The 22542-nt window shown below is 49.9% G+C and overlaps 1 protein-coding gene across 1 annotated transcript in view; it reads right to left on the reverse strand.

The window, feature by feature from the left end:
- Positions 1 to 2738: 2738 nt before the first annotated feature.
- The window catches only part of WDR91 (WD repeat domain 91), a 28969-nt gene continuing 9165 nt past the window's right edge, over positions 2739 to 22542 (reverse strand). The window contains exons 7-15 of the mRNA XM_045495744.1: positions 15857 to 16012; positions 14173 to 14366; positions 13295 to 13445; positions 11387 to 11481; positions 11069 to 11237; positions 8953 to 9061; positions 8053 to 8165; positions 6588 to 6785; positions 2739 to 4166 (exon numbers count right to left, since the gene is read on the reverse strand). Of these exons, the coding sequence (XP_045351700.1) occupies positions 4002 to 4166; positions 6588 to 6785; positions 8053 to 8165; positions 8953 to 9061; positions 11069 to 11237; positions 11387 to 11481; positions 13295 to 13445; positions 14173 to 14366; positions 15857 to 16012 (1350 nt within the window). The 3' untranslated portion in view covers positions 2739 to 4001. The remainder of the gene's footprint in view (positions 4167 to 6587; positions 6786 to 8052; positions 8166 to 8952; positions 9062 to 11068; positions 11238 to 11386; positions 11482 to 13294; positions 13446 to 14172; positions 14367 to 15856; positions 16013 to 22542) is intronic.

Here is a 22542-nt window from a genome sequence, read left to right on the forward strand (position 1 = left end):
CCTCGCCACTTCCGGCCCCCCGGCGCGCCCCCTGCAGGCAGCCCGCGCAGTGGGCGTCTCCGCCCCGAGCGGGAGTCGCCAGCTGTTCCGGGGTCGCGACACTCTCTCCTTGACCCGGCTCTCGCTCTCGTTGGGCTCCTCTGAACCCTCATCTAGGCCCTGCCTCTGGAGCTTCCCTGCTCCTCTCTGCATTGTCCAATTTTCGCAAGCATCCTACCAAGTCATTTTAGCCAGGAGCCCCACCCTCCAATCCTGATCGCCCTCAAATTTGGGCGGGCTCCTCATTTTTCACCATTCCCCAGGTAATGTCTGATCGCCTAGATTGCCTTCAGCAAGAATCCTGGTTGCCGAGTTTAGCGAGTTCCAACCCTTCCCCTCCCCCCACCTCCCAGGCACCCAAACCTTTGGTGATTCCTCTTGGCAGCTTTCCATCCACTCTTTGGCTATAAAGTCCCTTTCCCTCTTGTATTCAGAGTTAAGCCTGATGGCTCTCCCTTACTATAAAACCCAAACACTATAAAACTATAAAACACTCCCTTGAATAAAGTCTGCCTTTAAGTTTTTAACAAGTGTCAGTAATTTTCTATTTAATAGAATATTTTTTCTTTAACAGTCCCAAACATGGCTCCAATTGAGGTCTGCTAGTCGGATTTTAGTATTAGAGTGTCAATTCCTGAGCCCCCAAATCAGAAATTAGGGTGAGGGGAGGAGGGCCTGCATTTTTTTAAGGCTCAGGATTCCCACAGGGACCAAGTCCAACTCTCGCTGCTGGGGTGTAGGCATCCCAGAAGGAGGGGGTACAGGGTGAGACCCTCAGGTGCAGGAAAAGAAATTATCTTAAAGTAAGTAGGTGTCACTAACACTTAACATTCAGACTGGTGGCCAGGTGCTCCCTTTTCCAACCCGGCAACTCCACAAAACTTCCCAGGAGTCCCCGGTGTTTGCGTTCAGCCTGATGCGAGCACCGCGGGGGACACGTGGAGCTAGCATCTAGCTTTAATTAAAATCATACTCAGTTTGGGGCCCCTGGGCGGCTCAGTTAAGCATCAGACTTCCGCTCAGGTCATGATCTCAGGGTTCCATGAGTTCAAGCCCCGGGCGGGGCTGGCCTCCCTCCCCTCCCTTCTCTGTCTCTCTCCCTCCCCCTCACTGCCCTCCTCTGCCCCTTGCTCACTTGTGCCTTCTCTCTCAAAAAAAAAAGTCACACTCAGGGCTACCTGGGTGGCTCAGTCAGTTGGTTTCAACTCAGGTCATGATCTCACTGTTTCATGGGGTAGAGCCCCAGGTAGGTTTCTGCACATGCTTGGGATTCTCTCTCTCTCCCTGCCCCTCCTTCACTCGTACTATCTCTGTCCCTCTCAAAATAAACTTTAAAAAAAAATTTTTTTTTTTTAAAATCACAGCGTACAGCAGCCTCAAAGAGGCCAGCAAAGAGACCCCAGATCGCAGATGTGACAGACATGACAAAAACACAGAGGAAACTTCTCCCACCAGAGGAACCTTCTTCTACCGCATGAGGTAAAAGGATGATTAGAACTGATCATCTGGCCCCAAAATATGAAATTATCAAGACACCATCTGAAATGTGATTTGCAACAGATCCGCCAATAGAATAATTACCCTCCGCAGGCCAGAGGTGCACAACCGTGGACCTTGATCCGAAGCTTGGAAAACTCCCTACCCTGAAGATCTATACTAAGTTGTGTGGTGCTTTTGGTTTCTCTAAAGCACGCTCACCTGCTGGGCCAGGAGAGTTTAACTCAATCAAGGCTTGAAGAGATAAACCAGTGGTTTCAAGTCACAAAACCAACCAGTCCAGCACCGAGGTCACCTGGCTGCAGGCTGCACCCAGACTCTGCCTGCAGTCTTTCCAGGGGAGCCACACCAGGGGCAGGACCCACCTCTCTGGCTCCTCAGAAGTATTAGAACCACTGATCTCCAGGGTCCTCTGCTCTCAAGCTGGGAGCCAAAACAAACCCAAGTCTAACTGGTGAAGCGTCATTTTTTTGTGTGTGTGAATGAAAGAAAATACTTATCAGTGGAACCACTCCCCCCATATGTGCCTCCCTAAAACTTCTTCCCAGCAAGGCGAAAAATGAGGTCTGAGAAGCAGGAAACCTTTGCGTCTGCATAGAAGCTGCTTGAAGGGAGAGAAGCCCAGGCAGGGGAGAGAACACCCGAGCGGTGGGATCTGGATGGGTTGAAGCGAACCGCTGAAGTGCTCTGAAAGCCGTGCTCCTGGGGCCGAGAGGAGGCGGCAAGCAGACCAGTCCCGAGGACAGCGAGGGGCGTGCAGCCTGGGCCAGAGCCGGGGTCCACACCTGCGCCAGGGACACAGGCTCCAGGACCCGAGGCTGGACTGGCTTGATGGCTTCCCTGCTACCCTGCCCTTGCCCCAAATAAGGGGAGGGGTCTTGCTGGGCTTCTGGGTAGGTGCCAAGCAGCTATTGTGAAGAAGGGAAATTTCAAGTTTTGACACGTTTTACTGGAGGACGAAAGCCCATCCTGGAGGGGGTATGGGTGCGACCGGGAGGAAGGCCAGGGTGAATGCATCCTGACGAGCCCTCAGGATGGCGCGAAGACTGGGGAAAAGCAGGCCAGGAGGGGGCAGGTTTCCGTATTTGCTCATTTCAAAAGGGTTTGGGTTTTGTGTTTTTAGGCAGTGCTGTGGAAACCCACACAATCCTAAACTGAACTGAAAACAAATGCCCAGAGCATAAAGGAAAAGACAGAAGACACAGCTTTTCAAGTGTTTCTTTGCAATCCTTGAAGACGTTTCGGTAGCAGTGGAGACCGTACTGACGAGAGAGAATGGGTACAAGATAGAAAGTGAGACAAAACTTTGAAGTTCAACAGGCCCATGTTCTCACTCGAACGAAACACATGACTGCTTCTTAAACGTCCTACAGCATCGCTGGGAGACGTGAACAATTTGCTGTTTCAGTGCAGAAGATGGGGAAACTGTAAATGGAGAGTCTTGGTTTTCTTCATTTGAGTAGAGGGTCACCAAGGTAGAAATAGGTAAAAATGTGTAAGTCACTACTTCTCAGTCTCTGGTGTTCTCTCATAATGGAGCCACATAAATACCTACTTTCCTCCACATCCCAGCAGAAGGGTGCCAAGGCGTCAGCACCAACTTCTTCCCGATTTTCCATAAGTAGGTAACAGGCCCACGCCTGGCCCGCCTCAGATGGAAAAGCAAGCTAGGGAGACCCGCTCCGGTGCTCTCGCCATTCACCAGCAGAGGGAGCTGGCACCGGGCTCCGGTCAACCTCAAGGATATGAAGTTGACAGAACTGACAGGAGCCCCAGTGGCAGAGGGACAGGGAAACCGAGTGCAGAAGGCAGCCGGGAGCAGAAGCCTGGGACCCTAACCTCATCCCGAGAAGCTCCACCGACGCAGGGAAGAAAAGGAACGCTGTGACCTGACTGGAGCTCAAAGAAACAGAACAGCACATGCCACACCTGGCCAGCGGGGTGCGGGAGAGGCTGTCCTACCCCGAAGGCGGAGCAAACCTCCCCCAAGGCTCAGCCCTGCAGCAGTGGGCGCGTAGGGGAGGCTTGCCGCTGACCGGTTCCCTGCGGGAACATGTGCCTCTTCAAGGACAAGGGGTGAAGGGACACGCTCTGCTGCACACACATGTTCCAGAAAGAGATACCAGGTGACCGCGAGAGCATTCTTTTTTTAAAAAAGTGATGAAAAACGAGCAAATATATACAAAATACTGTCAATCTCTCCTGGGCCAACAGAGCAGCCATCACGATGCTTCTCCTGCTTCGCGAGCTCTCCTCCTGCCCCCGGAGCAGGCCTGCGGCACAGCCCAGCCTGTGGGTCTCCGGGGCACTCGTGCCACAGCTCCGTGCGGCTCCCGTCCAGTCTCTCCCTGAAGACTCCCCGCACTGGCAAGGAGTGGAAGCAGACTGCCCTGTCTTCCCGTCCCATCTCCCCACACCCCCCAGAATAATACTGCTTCCGTGGGTGTCCCTCGGATTGGGCCCCATCAGAGTTTATGCGCCAGGAGGGTGGTCAGCTTGATCTTGCCATCCATGGAGGCAGTGAGGCACGTCCCACAGTCCATGGCGGTGCTCCAGTCCACAGTGACCACGGGGGCTCGGTGGCCACCCAGGCTCAAGCAGCTCTCCAGAACCTTCTCATCCCCACCCAGCTGCAAGACAAGAGAGGCGGCGTCAGCAGGCACTGTTCACAAACACAACTACTTTATTCACCAAACTGCCTCGAGCCTGGTGCCTGCTACCCCAATCTGAGGACGTGCCCGGGCACACATGCCCACCTTTCCAGAAGATCTCAGTTTAATTTCTTGGGCCAGGAAGCGCCTTCCCTACCTCAACTATAGTTACTCCTTCGTCTCAGGTGGAAAACAAGATCATACGTTCTCAAGGACCAGAGAATTTTCTCTGCCACCTTTAACCGGCACCCCCCGCCCAGTTCTTTTCCTACATGGTTTACCGCTCCCCAGCATTAGATCCTGGATCTGCTGCTCAGCTGCCCATTTGCTTCCCGCAGGAATGCAAGCTGCAGTGCCCAGCACAGTGCTGGCACAGGCAGGCCCCTGAGGACACATGCATAGGCTCCCCCTCTCACACCAAGCCCACAGCTATGAAGAGTCAGCAGGTAACGAGGAAGGGGAAGCCAGGAACATGATGAATAATGATTAATCCGGCTATGGATAACACCCAGGAGTAGGACGCAGAAGTCTCTGGCCTTTGTGGAGAAAACATCTTTAAAAGTCATAAGTTGTTTACAAAATAAATAAATATCGAATACAAAAATAAAAAAATAAATTTAAATCATAAGTTGTTTAAAGATCATAAAAACAGGATCCAAAGTTCATTATATTCCTTAAGTAAATTAGACCCCATAACTGGCATTTCAAAAATTGTACAGAGGGAAATCTTCGGACCCATTAATTGGTTACAGGGCACGTCTGACTGCAAATCATCAGGCCATAGTGACCACAGAGGCTTAGTGGCCACCCAGGCTCAGGCAGAAACCCAGAACCGTCTCATCCCCACCCAGCTGCAGGAGGACAGGAGAGGAGGAGGCATTTGGGACAAATGACAAAGGCTGATTGGGACAAATGACAAAGGCTGATCAGGACAAATAACAAGTGACAAAGGCTCATCGTTACAAATACACAAACACATGCAACACACATAAAATCATACAGAGAGCGAAGTATAACCTAACTGAAACTCAATTTTTAAATAAACTACAATTAGGCTTGCAAACAGAAAGCTCTTATTTTTTACAGCATCTCCCAACAGCAATTACAAGAAACTGCAGAGCTAATTTTAAGAAGGCCAAGAGCCACTAGACACATCATGTGTGGAAAAGAGGAGCCTCACTGATGGTAAACCCAGATGTCCCAGGGCCACGCTCCAAGCCAACAGTCTAGAAGGCTCCTGACACTACATCTCCAGAGTCCTCCTTACACCCCATCCCATTCGAGTGCTCTCACGTGCCTTTATCTCTGTGGGGCCCCAAGGCCTGCCTTCCTCCCTGTCTCTCCTCTGGCCTCAAATCCATAGACCACCCCCCACAACCTGCCAGGGGATCTTCCCTGAGGACTCGGCCCCTGCCCAGCTCCCTCCCCTCAGAACCCCAACACTGCCCTGTCCCTGGTGGTGGTGTCTCGAGTGTGAATCCCAGAAGAACAGGATTGCGTTCTCTCCCCCACGTGCACTCCACAGCGCCTAGACCAATAACTGCGCACAGCTTCTGTCCACACCACGTGCGGTCCACTGACTGGTGAGCCATGGCAATGAGGGCATGGAGAGCCCCCAAGCAGAGGACATTCCACCTGTGACTCTATCCCTACAGCCTAAATACCACCGTTAGGCAAAGAGTTAACAGTGAGGCTAAGAATTGGTTTGTGTGGTTACCATAAACATATGCTTAGGCTACAACTCAAATCCTCATCACTAGTCTGTTTGATAATATTAGTAAAATACAAGACGTTTATAAATTCATACAATTATATTTTACAAAGTACATGAGCCAGAGAAACTCGGACACAAGAATTAAAACAAGCGTATAAACTGAGGGACAAAACCAAAGCGGACAACTTACATCATACTGTGATCAATCACACCCCCAGATTTCTGCTTTGGCCATGGGACTGGAATATCCATGATCCATGGGATCCCCAATAAACTAATAAATCTATACCACATTAGAGTAACTAAAGCAGACCACAGAAAGCTCTTGCTTGTGTGAGGCATGTTCCCCAACCCAACACTCTTTCCAACCCTTCTCCCTATTTCTTCATGTTTTCTAGAATAGGTATTATTCCCAAGGAACAAAAGCAGAAAAGGTCCAGAATCTGCAAATGGACAAGCAGAGAAAAGGACGGGTGTACCATACTCTGTCCCCACTCCTGAGTTGAGAATCAGCCCCCTTGCCCGGCCTGCAGCAAGCAGACCCCAGGAGCTATCCATCTGGGGTCAGAGGCTTCTCTGGGGCCACACAGGGCAGGGAGAGGGATGGAGGCCCATGCTCAGCCTGGCCCAGACCTCCAGGGGGGACCTCCCTGCCCACCGTGACAGCCCCCCCCCACCCCCGGTACCTTGTAGATGACTCCGCCCGTGGCAGAACACGTCAGCATGTAATTTCCCTCCGAGTCAAAAGCGAACAGTCGGCCCCGGGGAACTTGAACCTGCTTGTAGCCGCTGTAACCTGACAGCACAAAGGGGCCCGTGGCGTCGGCAGGGAGGGTGTACTCAGACACCTTCAGGCCACTCTTGTGGATGTTCCACTGGATGAACTGCAACCACAAAGCACAACCTGAATGCTCTTCCAGCAGGAGCTGGCCGTGGCTCCCCGGCACCCAGCCCGGGAGGAGGAGCAAAGGTGGATCCCAGAGCAGAGGCCGTGGGTCTACAGCCCACCAGGAAAGGTGGCGGGATGACCCCTCAGTGCATCCCTGCCCAACACAACTTAAACATTCTTTCAGAGAAGAACATCTAGAAAGAGTCTGTAACTTCACATGAGAGCCTGGGCTTTCTCTCTGGCCTGACTCCAGGAGAGGAAAAGGGCAGGCAGCTGCCGTCGTTTGGGTTCCTGTCTCTGAATCAGGGGAATGCTCCAAGCAATCATGACTATTACTGCGATTGTTGTTGTTGTTTCTAGGGTTAGAACCCAACCAGATCTTTCTGACTTAGAAGCGAAGAGAGGACACATCCCAAATATCTCCCCGATGTCCCCGCATTGTTATCAACTGAACACGTGCAGTATCATCATCAACTAGCTTCACGCACTATAGTGTATATAATCCTTTAGCCTACATTACGGACGGGCCCGTCTGACCACCTCTTACCTGAGAGTCCTACTCACATAAATAGGAAGTCAAGCTTTAATTTAAAACTCCCTTCCCACAGTTTTCAAATGAAGGACTTATTTTGTAATTACAGTTTTCAATGAATACTACAGGTACATCGTATAAAATCCAAATGTACCGGAGGGTACACATGAAAACCAAGACTTTCTCCCACTTCTGCCTTCCTGCCTCCCACCCCCAGCTCCCTTTCCACAGGTCCTAATGTGTCTTTCCAGAAAGAATAGACAAGGGGGCACTTCTCTTTGCTTTTATCCCCGGCTTATTTTACCTTTCTTGACTCCACTCAGGCCTATCGGCACTGACTCTAGGAAGCAAACTCTACACGTGATGCTGTGACCACCCAACCACCAAGGTCAATGCAGCACAGCCCGGCCCTAATCTGGACGCCGCTAATGCACCTGTAGTGGGAAGAGTCACTTCTGCTACAAGGAGGGAGGCTGCGTTCTTCCCTTTCATAACCGCCAGCTCCCACTAAACTTGTGCAAACCTCACAACGGTCCTAGCAGACTGGTTACTACTATAGCCCTATTACACACAGGACACGGTGAGGCAGAGAGGGGCCCAAGGTCACAGTGCCAGTAAAGGGCATGGTCAGGATTCATCTCACCCCCCATGCTTCTCTGGTGCTCTCTGGAATCTCAGATGGCTAACCCAGCAGAAGGGAAGTTCCCAATCCAAATCCGCTCCCACCTACCTTCCCGTCCTCGCCGATACTGTACACGGTGTTCTCGTCGTAACTGAACTCCACAGAATAGACCTCCCCGCAGTGGGCCTTCCAGCTCATGGCGCACTCGTGCTGCTGCATATCTGAGGCAATGAGGTGCCGCTAAGACCCCCGCCCGGGCCCCGGGGAGGCATCCGCCCCTGACAGAAGGGCAGAAGCTGTTGTGGAGGCAGAGGGCCTCCTGGAAACTACAGGTATCTCGGAGCTGAGCCCTGCCAAAAAGGCCTTTCGGTTTGCTAGTTCTCTCCACCAATGTATTAATCGTCTGTTTAACAAATGTAAAATAGAAGCTTTAACACTGGGTCAAAAATGAGGTTCAGGAATCTCTTGGCAGAGCCTGAGCTCCTCTGGGGAGCCCAGAAGTTGAGGGGGACACACAAATCCTTCCTAGGAGGCCTCCCACCGCTTCCTAGGTAACTTCCCACCAGGGCGCTTGGGGGATCTGCTGGACACAGTCCCTAGTTCCCTCCCAGACTCTCTGACCCGGAGTCTCCAGTGGCAGGTCTGCCTCGGGGATCCTCAAACGGCAACACACCTTTACCAGGAGAACGCACGAGCCACGCCAAGCGGACAGCATGGCATTACTCTCACGTGTCCTCCTGGATCTCACTCAGGCCATAGGACTCGAATCAAACAGTCCGGACTCAAGGACTGCTGAGCCCCAGCACTCCCGAGGCCGACACTGACCGCGTGCAAGGTGACTGGTTCCGGAGGTTTTGAAAAGAGCAGACTCGGACCAAAGTTAAGCTCTATTTCAAGCATCTTGAATTGGGCTTCTGCAGTAGCCTCTAGTCTAGCCGGCAAAAACCCAACTCTCTTCTCTGAGACACCGGAGGAGGGGACCAGACTGCTGTGAGCACACCCACTTACCAAACAGGCGGATGACACCATCAGCCGCCCCTGTGACCAGCAGGTTCCCATTGTGATTGAAGGCCGTGCAGTTGATGGCAATGGGCTCGGGGTCCAGGGAGAACTGGAGCTAGTTACAAACAAAAACCAAAACAAAAAACAACTAACTAAATTGGAAATTGTAAAACAGTAACAACCTGAAATTCAAAATAGGTTGTCTGCAAGGGCAAGGGGGCCAAGAATGCAAAGGGCACAAAAGAGCATAAAAAGTGTTGAAGGTTCCACTTTCAAACTGTGACAATATGTACGGGTTCACGTTACAGCTTCTCTTCTCATTACCCTATACGCCTTCGATTGCAACATTCTTTTGTACGTACTCAGTATTTCATTAAAACTCTGAAGATAACAAGTGAACATAAAATTACGGGAAGTGCTTTTGAGGAAAAGAACGAGATTAAGAAGGATCTAATTAAACTGGAGAAGGGAAAGCATCTAAGAGACACTGGAGGACAGATGTCTGCCAGACTGAGTGGGATAAGAACTCTCTAGAGAGGGGAGAGCACGTGGGTAGGGCCTGTGGCCGCAGGACACTCCACGAGGCCGAAGGGCGGGGACGGCAGACCGTGCAAGGCCCTGGGCCAGTGTGGGTGGGAAATCTGGAAGAATGGAGCGGTGTGACATGCCACAGGGTCTGCCATTCCCTCCGGTGGGAGGGCCGGGGGTGCGAGTCTAGGGTGCATCCCTGGAAGTGCAGAGAAGTGGGCAGAAACACTCTGGAGGTGGGGCCGTCTGCTCACGGACTGACCACGTGGAGTGAGGGAGAAGGACGGCTCCAGAGAGGCACCCGTTTCTAAGTGTAGCACATCTGGCAAGATGAGGAAAACTAGAGAGGAGAACAGACGTGGCAGGACACGGTGGTCAAGAATTCAGGTGTGGCCCTGAAACCTGAGCTCCAGGGAGACCCCTTGCTGGGAACATACACCATTTCTACAGGCAGACGCAGGGAGGTGCGAACTGGACCCTCGGAACACGGCCCGTCTACAGAACAGGGACCCTTCCCAGTGTCCAGTGACATCAGAAAACCGTTTGTTCGAGGCAAGGGCCATGCCATGTTTGTGTCCCAAAACTAATTTTAATGAGCAACATCACCGCCTTTTAAATGTGTGAGTTTACACATCCTTTCTCTCTCTAGGGGCTGAGGGTCACAGGTGCGGGAACCCGCCACTTTAGGTGGGAACCATCCTTGGCTCCTGAGGAAGGTGGGCCACGTGGCCCACAAGTCAGCTTTCACGTGGCTGTCACTTCTCAAGAACATACATGTGTCCTCACCTCTTTCAGCTGCTGCTGTCATTTTTATGAAATACTAAGCCAACGGAATCAGAAAGAGAGTCCACATCTGTGTCCTAAAAACTAAGCCACTCGAATGCCTAATAATAAGCGAGAGAAGGTAATGCGAAAATGCCGTAAGATCCCAGCTACATGGCATTATGGAAACCGCAAAGCTACGGGGACAGTATAAAGGTCAGCGGCTGCCAGGGTTTGGGGGGACGTGGTAGGACAAATGGGAGGTGCACAGAGGGTTTTTAGGCAGTGAAAACAGCCTGTGTGATACTACAGTGGCAGGTACCTGTCCTCATACATTTGTCCAATCCCTGAGAACGTACAACACCAAGACTGAGGCCTGAGATCAACTCTGAACTTTAGGGGATTAGGCGGTCACTGCAGATGCTCTGGTGGGGGACGCAGTAGGGGTGTGTCTACGTGGGGGCAGGGGGCATGTAGGAGACCTCTGTACCTTCCTCCCAATTTTGTTGTGAACCACAACCGCTCAAAAAGTTTTAAAGCTTTTCAATATAAACAAAAGTAAACAAATTTTATAAGCCGCAAGGGCCCTCTGATAGGCTGCGTATGACTTCTCAGCCGGGGGCACAATTCTCAATGACTTAAGTCACTAGCAAGCTGCCCAACCCGAGTGTTACTGCTTTTCAACACTTCCACTTCGAACCCGCCTCACAAATCAAAATCAGAGGAGACCAGAGCAAAGAGAGGAGGCGGCTCCTCGGAAAGACAGGAGAGCGAGCCCGGAGTGTGGCCCCACACAGACCCACGGGGAGACCCACAGGGGCAGGGCCTGCACCTGCTGCTTCATGGTTTTCGTGTCCCACAGCAGCAGCTTGCCAGGAACCTGGTCAGTACCCTTGCTGCCGGTATCTGGAGCCGAGAAGTCCACCTGGGAAGCGAGGCTCGGAGCCGCGGCCGAACAGACGAAAGAGGCCCCGTTGGGGCTGCACGCAAGAGACAGGATTCTGCAACACACGCAGGGCTGGGTCAGCACTCCGCCGGCCCCCGGAGGCTGGTCCTGCCACAGAAGACGGGCCAAAAGGCCTGGCGGAGAAGCAGCCCCCCCCCCCCCCCCACAGAGCACGGCAGGGGTGGGCAGTGGCCTCCCGCTCACCTGGGCATGTCGTCGTTGATGCTGATCTCACAGAGATTCTTCTTGGCTTCTGTGTCATAAAGACGCACTGTCCCCACACCACTGCCCAGCAGGAGCTAGAATTGAGAAGGGGCAGGAGGCACGAAGGACAGCACGGGGGGGGGGGGGGGGGGGGGGGCGGGGAGTGTGTCAGGGAGGAGCACTGCGGGGCTGGGCCCACTCCTGTGAGGGGCAGGTCTGGGCAGGCAGTAGGGGCGAGGCCCACTTATTTTTTTTTTTAACACTTATTTATTTTTGAGACAGAGAGAGACAGAGCATGAACGGGGGAGGGGAAGAGACAGAGGGAGACACAGAATCTGAAACAGGCTCCAGGCTCTGAGCAGTCAGCACAGAGCCTGACGCGGGGCTCGAACTCACGGACCGTGAGATTGTGACCTGAGCCGAAGTCGGCCGCTTAACCGACTGAGCCACCCAGGCGCCCCTGGCGAGGCCCACTCAAACACACCTCCACGCAACCAGGTGATATCTGGCTACACCGGACCTCATTTAAAAATTACATGAAGACCGGGGCGCCTGGGTGGCTCAGTTGGTTAAGCATCTGACTTTAGCTCAGGTCACAATCTCGCAGTCCATGAGTCTGAGCCCTGCGTCCGGCCCTGTGTTGACAGCTCAGAGCCTGGAGCCTGCTTTGGATTCTGTGTCTTCCTCTCTCTGCCCCTCCCCTGCTCACGCTCTGTCTCTCTCTCTCTGTCTCTCTCTGTCTCTCTCTCTCTCTCAAAAATAAAGATTTGAAAAATTAAAAAAAAATTACGTGAAAACCTTAGAGGTGACCTTGAACAGAAACAAAACTACAGAAGGCATCTATGAACTGGGAGAGAAAGAGAGATCACCTCAGATACACCTGGAAAGGTGCCGGCTGATTAAATGAGATGCTCTGATCTTCGCTCCCTGTCAGTTTTAAATGTCAGTTGTTCCCGTCCTTCCTTCTCCCTCATCTACCCGCCACCACCAGCAGCCTGCCGGGCCTGGGTGAGGCCCCGTTTGTATGTTCTGGAGACAGCTCTGGCTCTGGGCCTGTAAAGGTCTCCAGGAAAAATACAAGAGGCTATCCTTGCCTTCAGGCATTTGTGACTGATTGGGTAAAAAGCTTAAAAGATAATAATGGGTAATGCCAGAAGAAGAACCAGAGGCAGGTCTGAGGGTGTCCCCCAGGAATATTACCTATATTCTAACTTCAAATTCACACTGGCAGATAACACTTGTATAGGCTAAGTCCTGAGATCCTAGTAGCATAAGGATAATCCCTGCAGGTTGTCAAAAATTATTTAAAAAAACAATGAGGTTTGCCTCTTGGGCTGCCTTCCATCATCTCCTCAAAACAGAATACAAGGAAAGAAAACACTTAAATCAACTTGACCTCTTCAACTGCAAATCCTCTCTCAAGTATTAAAAACGTCCAGAAAGAAAAAGAGCGCTGTACTAACAGCACTGTAGCAGACGTGTGGGGACCCCAAATAGGACACCATCCCCACCAGCTTCAGCCACTTCCCAGAGGGCCTGGCCCGGGGAGGGGTCTTGCAGGAGGAGGGGCAGCTGGGAACATCTGTGCTGGGCTGTCAGAGGGGACAGACGACAGGAGCTGAGAGGGGAGAGCAGGGGGCAGGAGAGACTCTCACCAACTGGCAGGAGCGTCCCGCAGGTCCCACAACCATCTGATTTCAATTCTTGCTAATCCAATAGCTTCCCTGCCGCCCCCAAGCAGGAGCCCTGATCGGACAGTCTGGATGTGTGCCCCCCCGACTCCCAGGAAGAGAGAAGGGAGGGGTCTGGCCTAGCTGCCTCGGCTCAGCCACTGGTGCCAGAAGCTGGTGATGGCCTTGGAAACTCCTCACTTAGACCGCAATGAGGTACGCATCGCTCGTCACTCACCAGCCTGTCCCGTTTGGTGGCCCACTCCAGAGAGAGCAGTGGTGACTTGGAAATGGAGGACGCTTTGGTCTGCATGATGGGATTGAAGGACCATACTTTGATGACCCCATCCACGTCTAAGCTGGCGACCCTCCTCCCCGAGCAGTCCACTCTAAGACGGAAGGGCGAAGGAAGCTGTTACCATACTTGCTTCAGCGCACCGTCCTCTTCAGCTAGTGCCCAGATTGCTTTGCTGACTTCTCAACTGTTTCTCAAACTGCCTACACACCAAGGATGGGTGTGGACTACTTCTAGAAGTATTCATGTGTTTGGTCGCCCAGGAACTGCTTACAAAGGACCTAGTATGTGCTGAGCCCTGTGGTCCACAACGGGGACAGAACAGCAGGGAAGGTAGGCACGGCCCTGGCCCCGAGCACTGGGGTGCCTCCTGCATCACACTCCAGAGCCATCGGCTCCCGGGGCAGGGAGGACACTCATTGTCTGAAAACTACCTTCCGTGAGGGCTTCTTATAAAGGTCAAGCTTTTACCACGTGTGACTAAAAACTTGTACATGATAAATATTTACCTAAAAGTACAAACGTGAGGCAAATTAAAATGAAGTCTTAGGGAGTTCCAATAAAAGGTAGCCTATTCCTGAGACTCCAGAGTCCCACAGCTAGAGAGGACAGAGAGGCTGCCCAGGCCAAGGGCAGCTGTCCAGCCCTCCTGTGACTCTGGAGGGACGGCCACAGTCCTTCAGGGACCAGCCCACCACGTGTACCTCCTGTCTGCCACACCTTCGCACACACAGCCTCATAACCCAGGCTTCCCAGGGAGACCAGCCCCCGCCCCAGTCAGCACTTTCCTGCCGGGGCCTTGCCCCCAGACCCCCACCCACCTGCAGTGCATGATGGAGGAGTGGTGCTCCCCGTACTCCTCCTGCCCCAGCACAATGAACGGCTGCTCAGGACGGACCCCTCCTCCCTCGGCGCTTGCCGCGGAAGCCCGCGTCAATGTCTCCAGCGCCTCCACGTGGAGCTCTGGGCAGGACTCGGCCTCCGGGCCACTAGTTTCAGGCTTCTTCTCTGCACTCTGTGACAGGCAAAGTGGGGACGAGTTACCTGCGAAGGGTCTGCACTGGGCCCAGCCATTCGGGGACACGCTGCAGGACATCTAGGATGCCGGGCTACGGCACGCTGGCGGGGGGGCTCTCAGTGGGTACAGGGTCTGTAGACCTGTAGAAAGAGCTCCGAACGCCAAGAGCAGCACCCAGCTTGCCCCAGGAGGCAGGTTCCCGCTCTGCTGATGGCCCCTGTCTAGAGACCCTGCTGAGGGAGTAGTGGGCCATGGGTACCCTCTGCCTGTCACAGCTGACAGGACCCAGGACTGGCCAACAATAAAAATTAGTGAGAACCTACTAGGTGCCAAGCACTGTGTGACCACATTTGATTCTCATTTAATCCTTCCTGAAACCACCTGAGATCCTATGATTAACCCCATTTAATAACTGTGGAAACTAAAGACTGAAAGCAGAAGTTAAATAACTTACCCAAGGTCAAGAGCTGGCAATGGGCAGGACTCAGATGTGAAACCAGATCAGAGGCAAGCCTAGCCCCTCACCAGCATCTCCCCCATACCTACCCGCACCTCCTCCTGAAAAGGAGGTACCAAGAGACTGAGGTGACTGGCCGGGCATAAAGATAGAGACTCAAGGACAGCAGCAGAGGCCGGAACAAGGCCGGGCACCAGAAGGCACCTGCCCCTCTGCCACCTGGCACGTCCGCAACTGCCCTGGTCTCTGCCTCCCTGGTGCACTAAATGCTGACCGCCATGACTACTAGCCTTTCACCCACACATAACCCAGGCCAGGCGGCATCAGCCAGGGCAATCTCCACCAGCCCCTTGGCTCCCAAGGGTAGCAGAAACCACGGGTCTACAGCACAAAAATAACAGAGGAAGAGAGACCTCTGAGCTCAGACAGGTGCCTTCCGGGAGCGGCCGGGCTCAGGTGTGCCTTTAATCCTACGGTGTCAGAAGAGGACAATCTGAGATCAGAGGCTTAAGGGTCTATGCCATTAAATTGGAACCGGCACAGGGCTGGTAACCGGCAGCAATGCTTTTAAAAGTAGTCCCGATCACGAGATAAATGGTCAACAGGATGACTCAGCCAGTAAACCCCTTGGGTTTCTCCTTTCAATTTGGAGTAGGTGACAGAAGGAGAAGCAGCTTTACTGCCACAAAGAGTAGACTCCGACCCATTTCCAGGGTGAGGAGAGTCCCGGGGTTTAGCGTGGCAACGGCCCGGGGCCGCACCACCGTGTGTCAGCGCAGCATCTCCAGCAGGCAATGCAGGAGAAAGGGAGGCTGTGAAGGAGCAAGGCTGGGTGATTCTGGCCTAAACCAAGGGAAACAGGCCTCTCCTGCCAAGCCTCCCAGAGCCTCTGACACGCTAGCCATATTACGTAGAAGTCAAGAGAGGTACGGGCAGGCTCTGCACCACCCCACCTCCTTCCGTGGCCCCCAACGGTAGCCACGGGGATGTCCCTTGCAGGCACTCGTGTGATGCCAAGACTGAGCCATACCTGCAAAGTCATAGACAGAAGCTCCTTCCTTTCTTTGCCGTGATCCTGCAGGCGCCGCTGCCGGTGCTGGGACCAGCTGGACTCCCCAGAGGCCAGCCCGCCGAAGAGGCTCTTCCCGTCCTTGGGCCCGCACGCCGGGTCCCTTCCCTTCGCGGTCTACAGGGCGACATGCGGGCTATAAGAAGTCACTTGCTGCCTGCGCCCAGGCCACGGCACCTCCGCTGGGGGGAGAGGGAGGCAGAAGCCAGGGAGCAGCTCCTTCAGCCCACAGCTCCCGGGAAAGGGTCCTCCCGGCCAGAATGCTCCGATCTCAGCCTACGGGCTAAGTCCAGAGTGGAGCACGAGCAGTGTGGACGCCCCCCTTTCTGTTCTCCCTGTTTTAGGAGGTAAGTCGCCAGCACTCCTCAGCCTGCCATAAGCATCACCTGGAGACAGACGCACACATTTCCTTCCTCTAATCAGAACAATTAACTTTAGTGAAGGGGGAGGAGACCAGTGCATCCTAAGTGATGATCATGAGGCAAGTCAGGTCCTATGTTGTAAACGTCTTCAAGCAACCGTATGTTTGGACAATACAAAAAAATGTATGCAACATACAATCACCTCCCTGGAGGCAAAAATGAACACGATACCCGCTCTTGTTTTGGGCCAACCTAATGACTAAGCCAGCTAATGTTAAATACCGAGGTATGTGGAAATGATTACTAGGCAACCAGAAATTCTTAACAGAAATTGTTGGAAACTCAAGGACCTATGAACAAGATAAGAAACTGGCAGGAAAGAAACTGGCATCTTCTGGCCCATTTTCATGACAAGAGTGATAAAGTCCACCAAGGCTATATAGCAAATGAATTCAATAATCCTCACCCTGCTTCCATGGAGAGAAGATTCGTAATCTACAGCCTCTTAATTTTTATTTATTTATTTATTTATTAATATTTATTTATTTTTGAGAAAGAGAGAGAGCAGGGGAGGGGAAGAGAGAGGGAGACACAGAATCTGAAGCAGACTCCAGGCTGAGCTGTCAGCACAGAGCCCAATGCAGGGCTTTAACTCACAGACCGTGAGATCATGACCTGAGCCAAAGTCAGACACTTAACTGACTGAGCCACCCAGGCGTCCCTCTAGACCCTTTTTAATTTTTTTTTTTTTTAAATGTTTTATTTATTTTTTAGACACGGAGAGACAGCATAAACAGGGGAGGGTCAGAGAGAGGGAGACGCAGAATCTAGAGCCTTTTTAAAAGGAGTTGTCACCACATCATCTTTCCAGATTATCTGGCTGGGTTTTTCCCAACCTTATTCCCACAAAGTGTGATGTTCAAAACTGCTCCTTCCTCTGCCTTATTTTATATTCTTAGCAAAGGGATTTGGATGCAAACAGCCACTCAGATTTTAGACCTGAAACCTGCAAGTCATTTGCACATAAGACCTAAGTCTTAAGTCTTAAGAGTATAAGCTTAACCAAAGTCCACTTGTTGTTTTCTACTTCTACTTATTATTTTTTTAAGTAGGCTTCATGCCCAGCGTGGAGCCCCACATAGACCTTGAACTCATGACCCTGAGATCAAGACCCGAGCTGAGATCAGATGCTCAACCGACTCAGCCACCCAGGCACCCCGTTTGTTATTTTTTATGTTAACGCTAAACAACTTAAAATGATTAACACAGGACTGCCTGGGTGGCTCAGTCAGTTAAGTGTCCAACTCTTGGTTTCGGTTCAGGTCATGATCTCGCGGTTTCGTGAGTTCAAGCCCTGCGTCAGGCTCTGCATTGGCAGCATGGAGCCTACTTGGAATTCTCTCTCTCCCTCTCTCTCTCTGCCCCTCCTCCACTTGCACTGTCTCTCTCTCTCTCTCTCAAAATAAATAAATAATCTTAAACATTTCTTTAAAATAATAAATAAATAAAATGATTAACACAGACTCCTTGGAACCCTGGAGTCATCAGAAGAGTTAAAAAGGAAATTTTAAAGAACTATTAGTTCATGTAGAGCCTAACTGAGGCTGACCTTCCGGGTATTTGTTATTTCTGTTTTTCTTTTTTTTATTTTTATTTTTTTTTTAATTTTTTTTTTTCAACGTTTATTTATTTTTGGGATAGAGAGAGACAGAGCATGAACGGGGGAGGGGCAGAGAGAGAGGGAGACACAGAATCGGAAACAGGCTCCAGGCTCTGAGCCATCAGCCCAGAGCCCGACGCGGGGCTCGAACTCACAGACCGTGAGATCGTGACCTGGCTGAAGTCGGACGCTTAACCGACTGCGCCACCCAGGCGCCCCGTTATTTCTGTTTTTCTGACTGAGGTGATCGTCAGGGGTATCAACTTCTGCTTGAGACAGAACTTTCTTCTAGGGAAAAGTATTTGACTCTCCACATTCTGCCTTATTCTGAGAGAAGTAGGGTTCTCACTCAAGATAAAAGAAATAACCTAAGAAGAAAACCAACAGTAACAATAACCAATACATGTTATTCATTGAATGTTTACCATAGGCAAGGCACCATGCTAATAAGAACTAAGAACTTGGGGCACCTGGGTGGCTCAGTCAGTTAAGCATCCAACTTCAGCTCAGGTCATGATCTCACAGTTTGTGGGTTTGAGCCCCACGTCAGGGTCTGTGCTCACAACTCAGAGCCTAGAGCCCGCATTAGATTCTGTGTTTCCCTCTCTCTCTGCCCCTCTCCCACTGGTGCTCTGTCTCTCTCTCAAAAATAGGTAGACATAAAAAAAAAAAAAAAAGAAAAAGAACTAAGAATTTTACAAATGTCCCCTTAAAATAGAGATGAGGGCATTATTTTAACACAAGGAACTGAGGCTTAAGTTACTGCTCGTGTAGGGAAAACTAGACAGAGGTGGAATTCACGCCCAAATCTGACGGCAAACCCCATGCTCTAAGAAACCTAATGAAAGCGATATCATGAAAAGAGCACAAAAAAAAGTGACAGTGAGTAAAAAAGATAAGAAGAAATATCATAATTCCAGAGCTAACAAAGACAAGGCCCTTCTCCATTTCTATCCATTTCTGAGAAGTAACCCATGGTTCATGGAACACGGAAGAGGTTCCGCAGCTTTAGAAAGTGGGAGAAGACTTCTCTTACCTGCCCAGAAGTAAGAGGTGGTCAAGATAACTGTTAACAAAGAGGTCTTGAAACCATGGCGTACTTCACATGGTCCCGGGGGGGCAGTACTCACTCCCTGAGACGTGACACAATGGTGCCAGGCCTCATTACACCAATCCATTGATTCCTCTATCTCCAATCAACAGGGCAAATCAGACTGAAGAATTCCACAGGCGTGGCTATGCTTGCATCAGACAAAATAGACTTTAAGCAAAAGACTGTAATAAGAGACAAAGAAGGTTATTACGTAATGCTAAAGGGGTCGATCCAGTAAGAGGATATGATACTTTTAAGTATTTATGCACCAACAGATGAGCATAAATATATAAAGGAGCAAATATATAAAGCAAACATTAGGGAGAAATAGGCAGCAATGCATAATAGTTAGGGACTTCAGTACCTGCCTTTCCACAATAGAGATACCATCCAGAGAGAAAATCAATAAGGAAACATTGCACTTGAACTATACATTATATCAGATGGACTTAAAAGACATAGAATATTCCATCCAACAGAAGCAGAATACACATCATTCTTAAGCACACGGAACATTTCCAGGATAGATCATGTTATGCCACAAAACAAGTCTTAACAAATTTAAGAAGACTGAAATCATATCAAGCATCACAACAGTATCAAACCACAAATCAATTACAAGAAGCAAATTTAAAAATTCACAAATATGTGATGATTAAACATGTTCCTGATCAATGGATCGAAGAATAAATCGGAAGAGAAATTAAAAAAATATCTTGAGACAAATGAAAATGGAAACACAACATACCAAATCCTATGAGATGCAGCCAAAGTAGTTCTAAGAGGGAAGTGCATAGCAATAAATGCTTATATTAAGAAAAAAGAAAGATCTTAAATGAACAGTCTCCTTAGGAACTAGAAAAACAAATGAGGCCCAAAGTTAGAAAAAGGAAATAATAAAGATCAGAATTAAAATTAATGAAACAGAGACTAAAAAGACACTATAAATGATCAATAAACAGCCAGTTTTTTTAAAAAGATAAAATAGACATTTATCAAGAGAAAAAGAGGGCTCAAATTTAGAAAAGGAGAGCTCCAAAATATATCTCTAAAAGTTCTAACATTTTGATAGAAAAGACCAAAAAACTCGGCAGTCGAGGCCATGTTTTCTGAATAAAAGGTGGCTTTGGCAACCCTAGAGCTAGCTACATAAGCAGTGGAAGGAGAAGGAAGATCAGTTTCCCAGGTTGACAGCTATTTTCCAAAATAATGGGATCCGGGCAAGTGAGGAAGTCTCAAAAAGCCTGGAACAACTTATTATGCAGTTTTGACAGATTAATCAACCTGACCAAGAGATCTTTACACTGGATATCTCAGAAGAAAAGGGAAAAAAATCCATATACTACTGCATTCATGCCCTGGAAGTACACGGACCACAGGGGATCCAGCCTGGAGACGAAGGGGGGGAAATGCTACAGAGGGCAGGCAGGTACTCTGTGGCACTCTTTTTCTTCCCTTACTTGCCCACTATATAGGAGAAATGGTGTCTTTTCCCTTTTCAGTGCTAAGTCTTAAGAGCGTTCAATTAGCCCATATTGATAGAATAGAGAGGCTTGGGATGGACTTCAAATTCCCTTAGCTGGCACAAAAGCCACGTGTAGTGCTTCCCCAGCAAGGACAGGAAATGCAACATTAAGAAGTCCAAAGGCAGTGCTTGCCAAGTCAAGATGGCAGGGGAGCTGTCCAGTAGATCATCAGGTAAGGGCTGGACCATACTCCAAAATGAAAATTTCAACAGGTGTTAACAGAAGGCACTACGACAAATTAAGAAGAACTACCTTCTTCATGATAGGGTAGTTTACAGCAAGAGAGCTATGGACCTACACGTGACCTGTCAGATCCTGCTTAAAGAGAGCTTCTCCCTCAAATAGATCTCAGTTATTCACTAAAGAAGGGTGAACAACACCAACAAAATATAAGGTGCTAAAAGCTGATGAATGCAGCTCTCCACAAAACACTTTAATAAGTAGGTTAAAGTAAACTTGTGTCTCGCTACAAACGTACATAACTCCAATAATGTTTACTGTGATAATACTGGTAATCCACAGTTGTAAGAGCAAACCTCATCAAAGTCGCAACTGCCAGAGTTATAGAACAGTCCAAATGGCCCAGATTAAATTCTGTCATATTCTATCACAACCCACCTGTCTCCTACAGTTCAGAAGAGATATTTTAAATTTTTTTTTTAGTGTTTATTTATTTTTGAGAGACAGAGAGAGACAGCATGAGCCGGAGAGGGCAGAGAGAGAGAGAGAGAGAGAGGGAGACCCAGAATATGAAGCAGGCTCCAGGCTCTGAGCTGTCAGCCCAGAGCCCAACGCAGGGCTCGAACTCACAGACCGCGAGATCATGACCTGAGCAGAAGTCGGACGCTCAACCGACTGAGCCACCCAGGCACCCCCAGAAGAGATATTTTAACCTATGTTCCATCATTTTGCCCTTGCATTTCTCTCTGGAGAAAGACAGAATTTTCACTGGCCTGAATAGTGTTTACCAGGTGGTCATCCAAATGGGGCAGGACACAAATTCCAGTAATCTGGTCTCACCTGAAGTAAAAATAAAGCCACCCAGAAGACAGGCCCTCATAACACATAAAATCATACAACAAGGGTCGTGGAAGAGGACCCCCTTGTCCTTCATCCCCATACAATCCGGGGACACAGCCCCAGGGGCAGCTGTCACTGACGGCTCAGTAGCTAGGAAGTAATTTGATATTAATAAGAATGACAAATACAGAAGTTTGCTTTCTTTACATTACAGCCAATGAGAGGTTATCTCTGTGATGACCGCAGTCTGAGTGGGTGCCCACATGGCTGGAGGGAAGGAGGGAGCAAAAGCGCAGGCAGCATGAGCCAGGGGGGAGCTGCCCTCAGGTACTATTGTAACGGACACCCCAGAAGAGTTGGGAGCTGTGGTTTTAGAGTTATGTCCACTTGTTTCTTACATTTTGCCTCCAGATTCATAAAAGCACAGAGAGCGCATCACCATACACTTTACCACCTATAATGCCACGAACATTTCAGTTACAATGACCCATCACAAGTGGGCAAAATGCTGATGGGATTGAAACTTACAATGTTACATATAAATAACATTTAAAACAGGAAGGCCTGATCATTTTTATTGCTAAGTTAATAACACAGCTTTTGTTTTTTGTTTGCTTATTCACTAGTGAAAAAGAAAGAGAGCTCTGGTGTGGCAACAGTGAGAAAAAGACTAGATGCTTCAAATATGCTAACAAAGCAACGTGGTTTATTAAAAAAGCCAATGTCATTTTCTACTAAATTAAAAGCTATGCATCATTAAAATCACAGGAAGTGATCACACAACTAACTGCATTTGCTATTGGTAAGAGCACACAATCTGAGTTGTACACTCAAATTTAGCATATCAATTGTAACAGAAGAATTAAAAAACCAGAATGTCCCACAGAGAAGGGGTGCAGGATGGTGAGGGGTCTAGAAATCACATCATATGGCAAAAAGAGTGGAGGGGAGAGAGAAGAATGAACAGTGAGTGCTTCGCATGGAAA

The sequence above is a fragment of the Leopardus geoffroyi genome, chromosome A2 (genome assembly GCF_018350155.1).
Source record: "Leopardus geoffroyi isolate Oge1 chromosome A2, O.geoffroyi_Oge1_pat1.0, whole genome shotgun sequence".
Lineage (NCBI taxonomy): Eukaryota > Metazoa > Chordata > Mammalia > Carnivora > Felidae > Leopardus > Leopardus geoffroyi.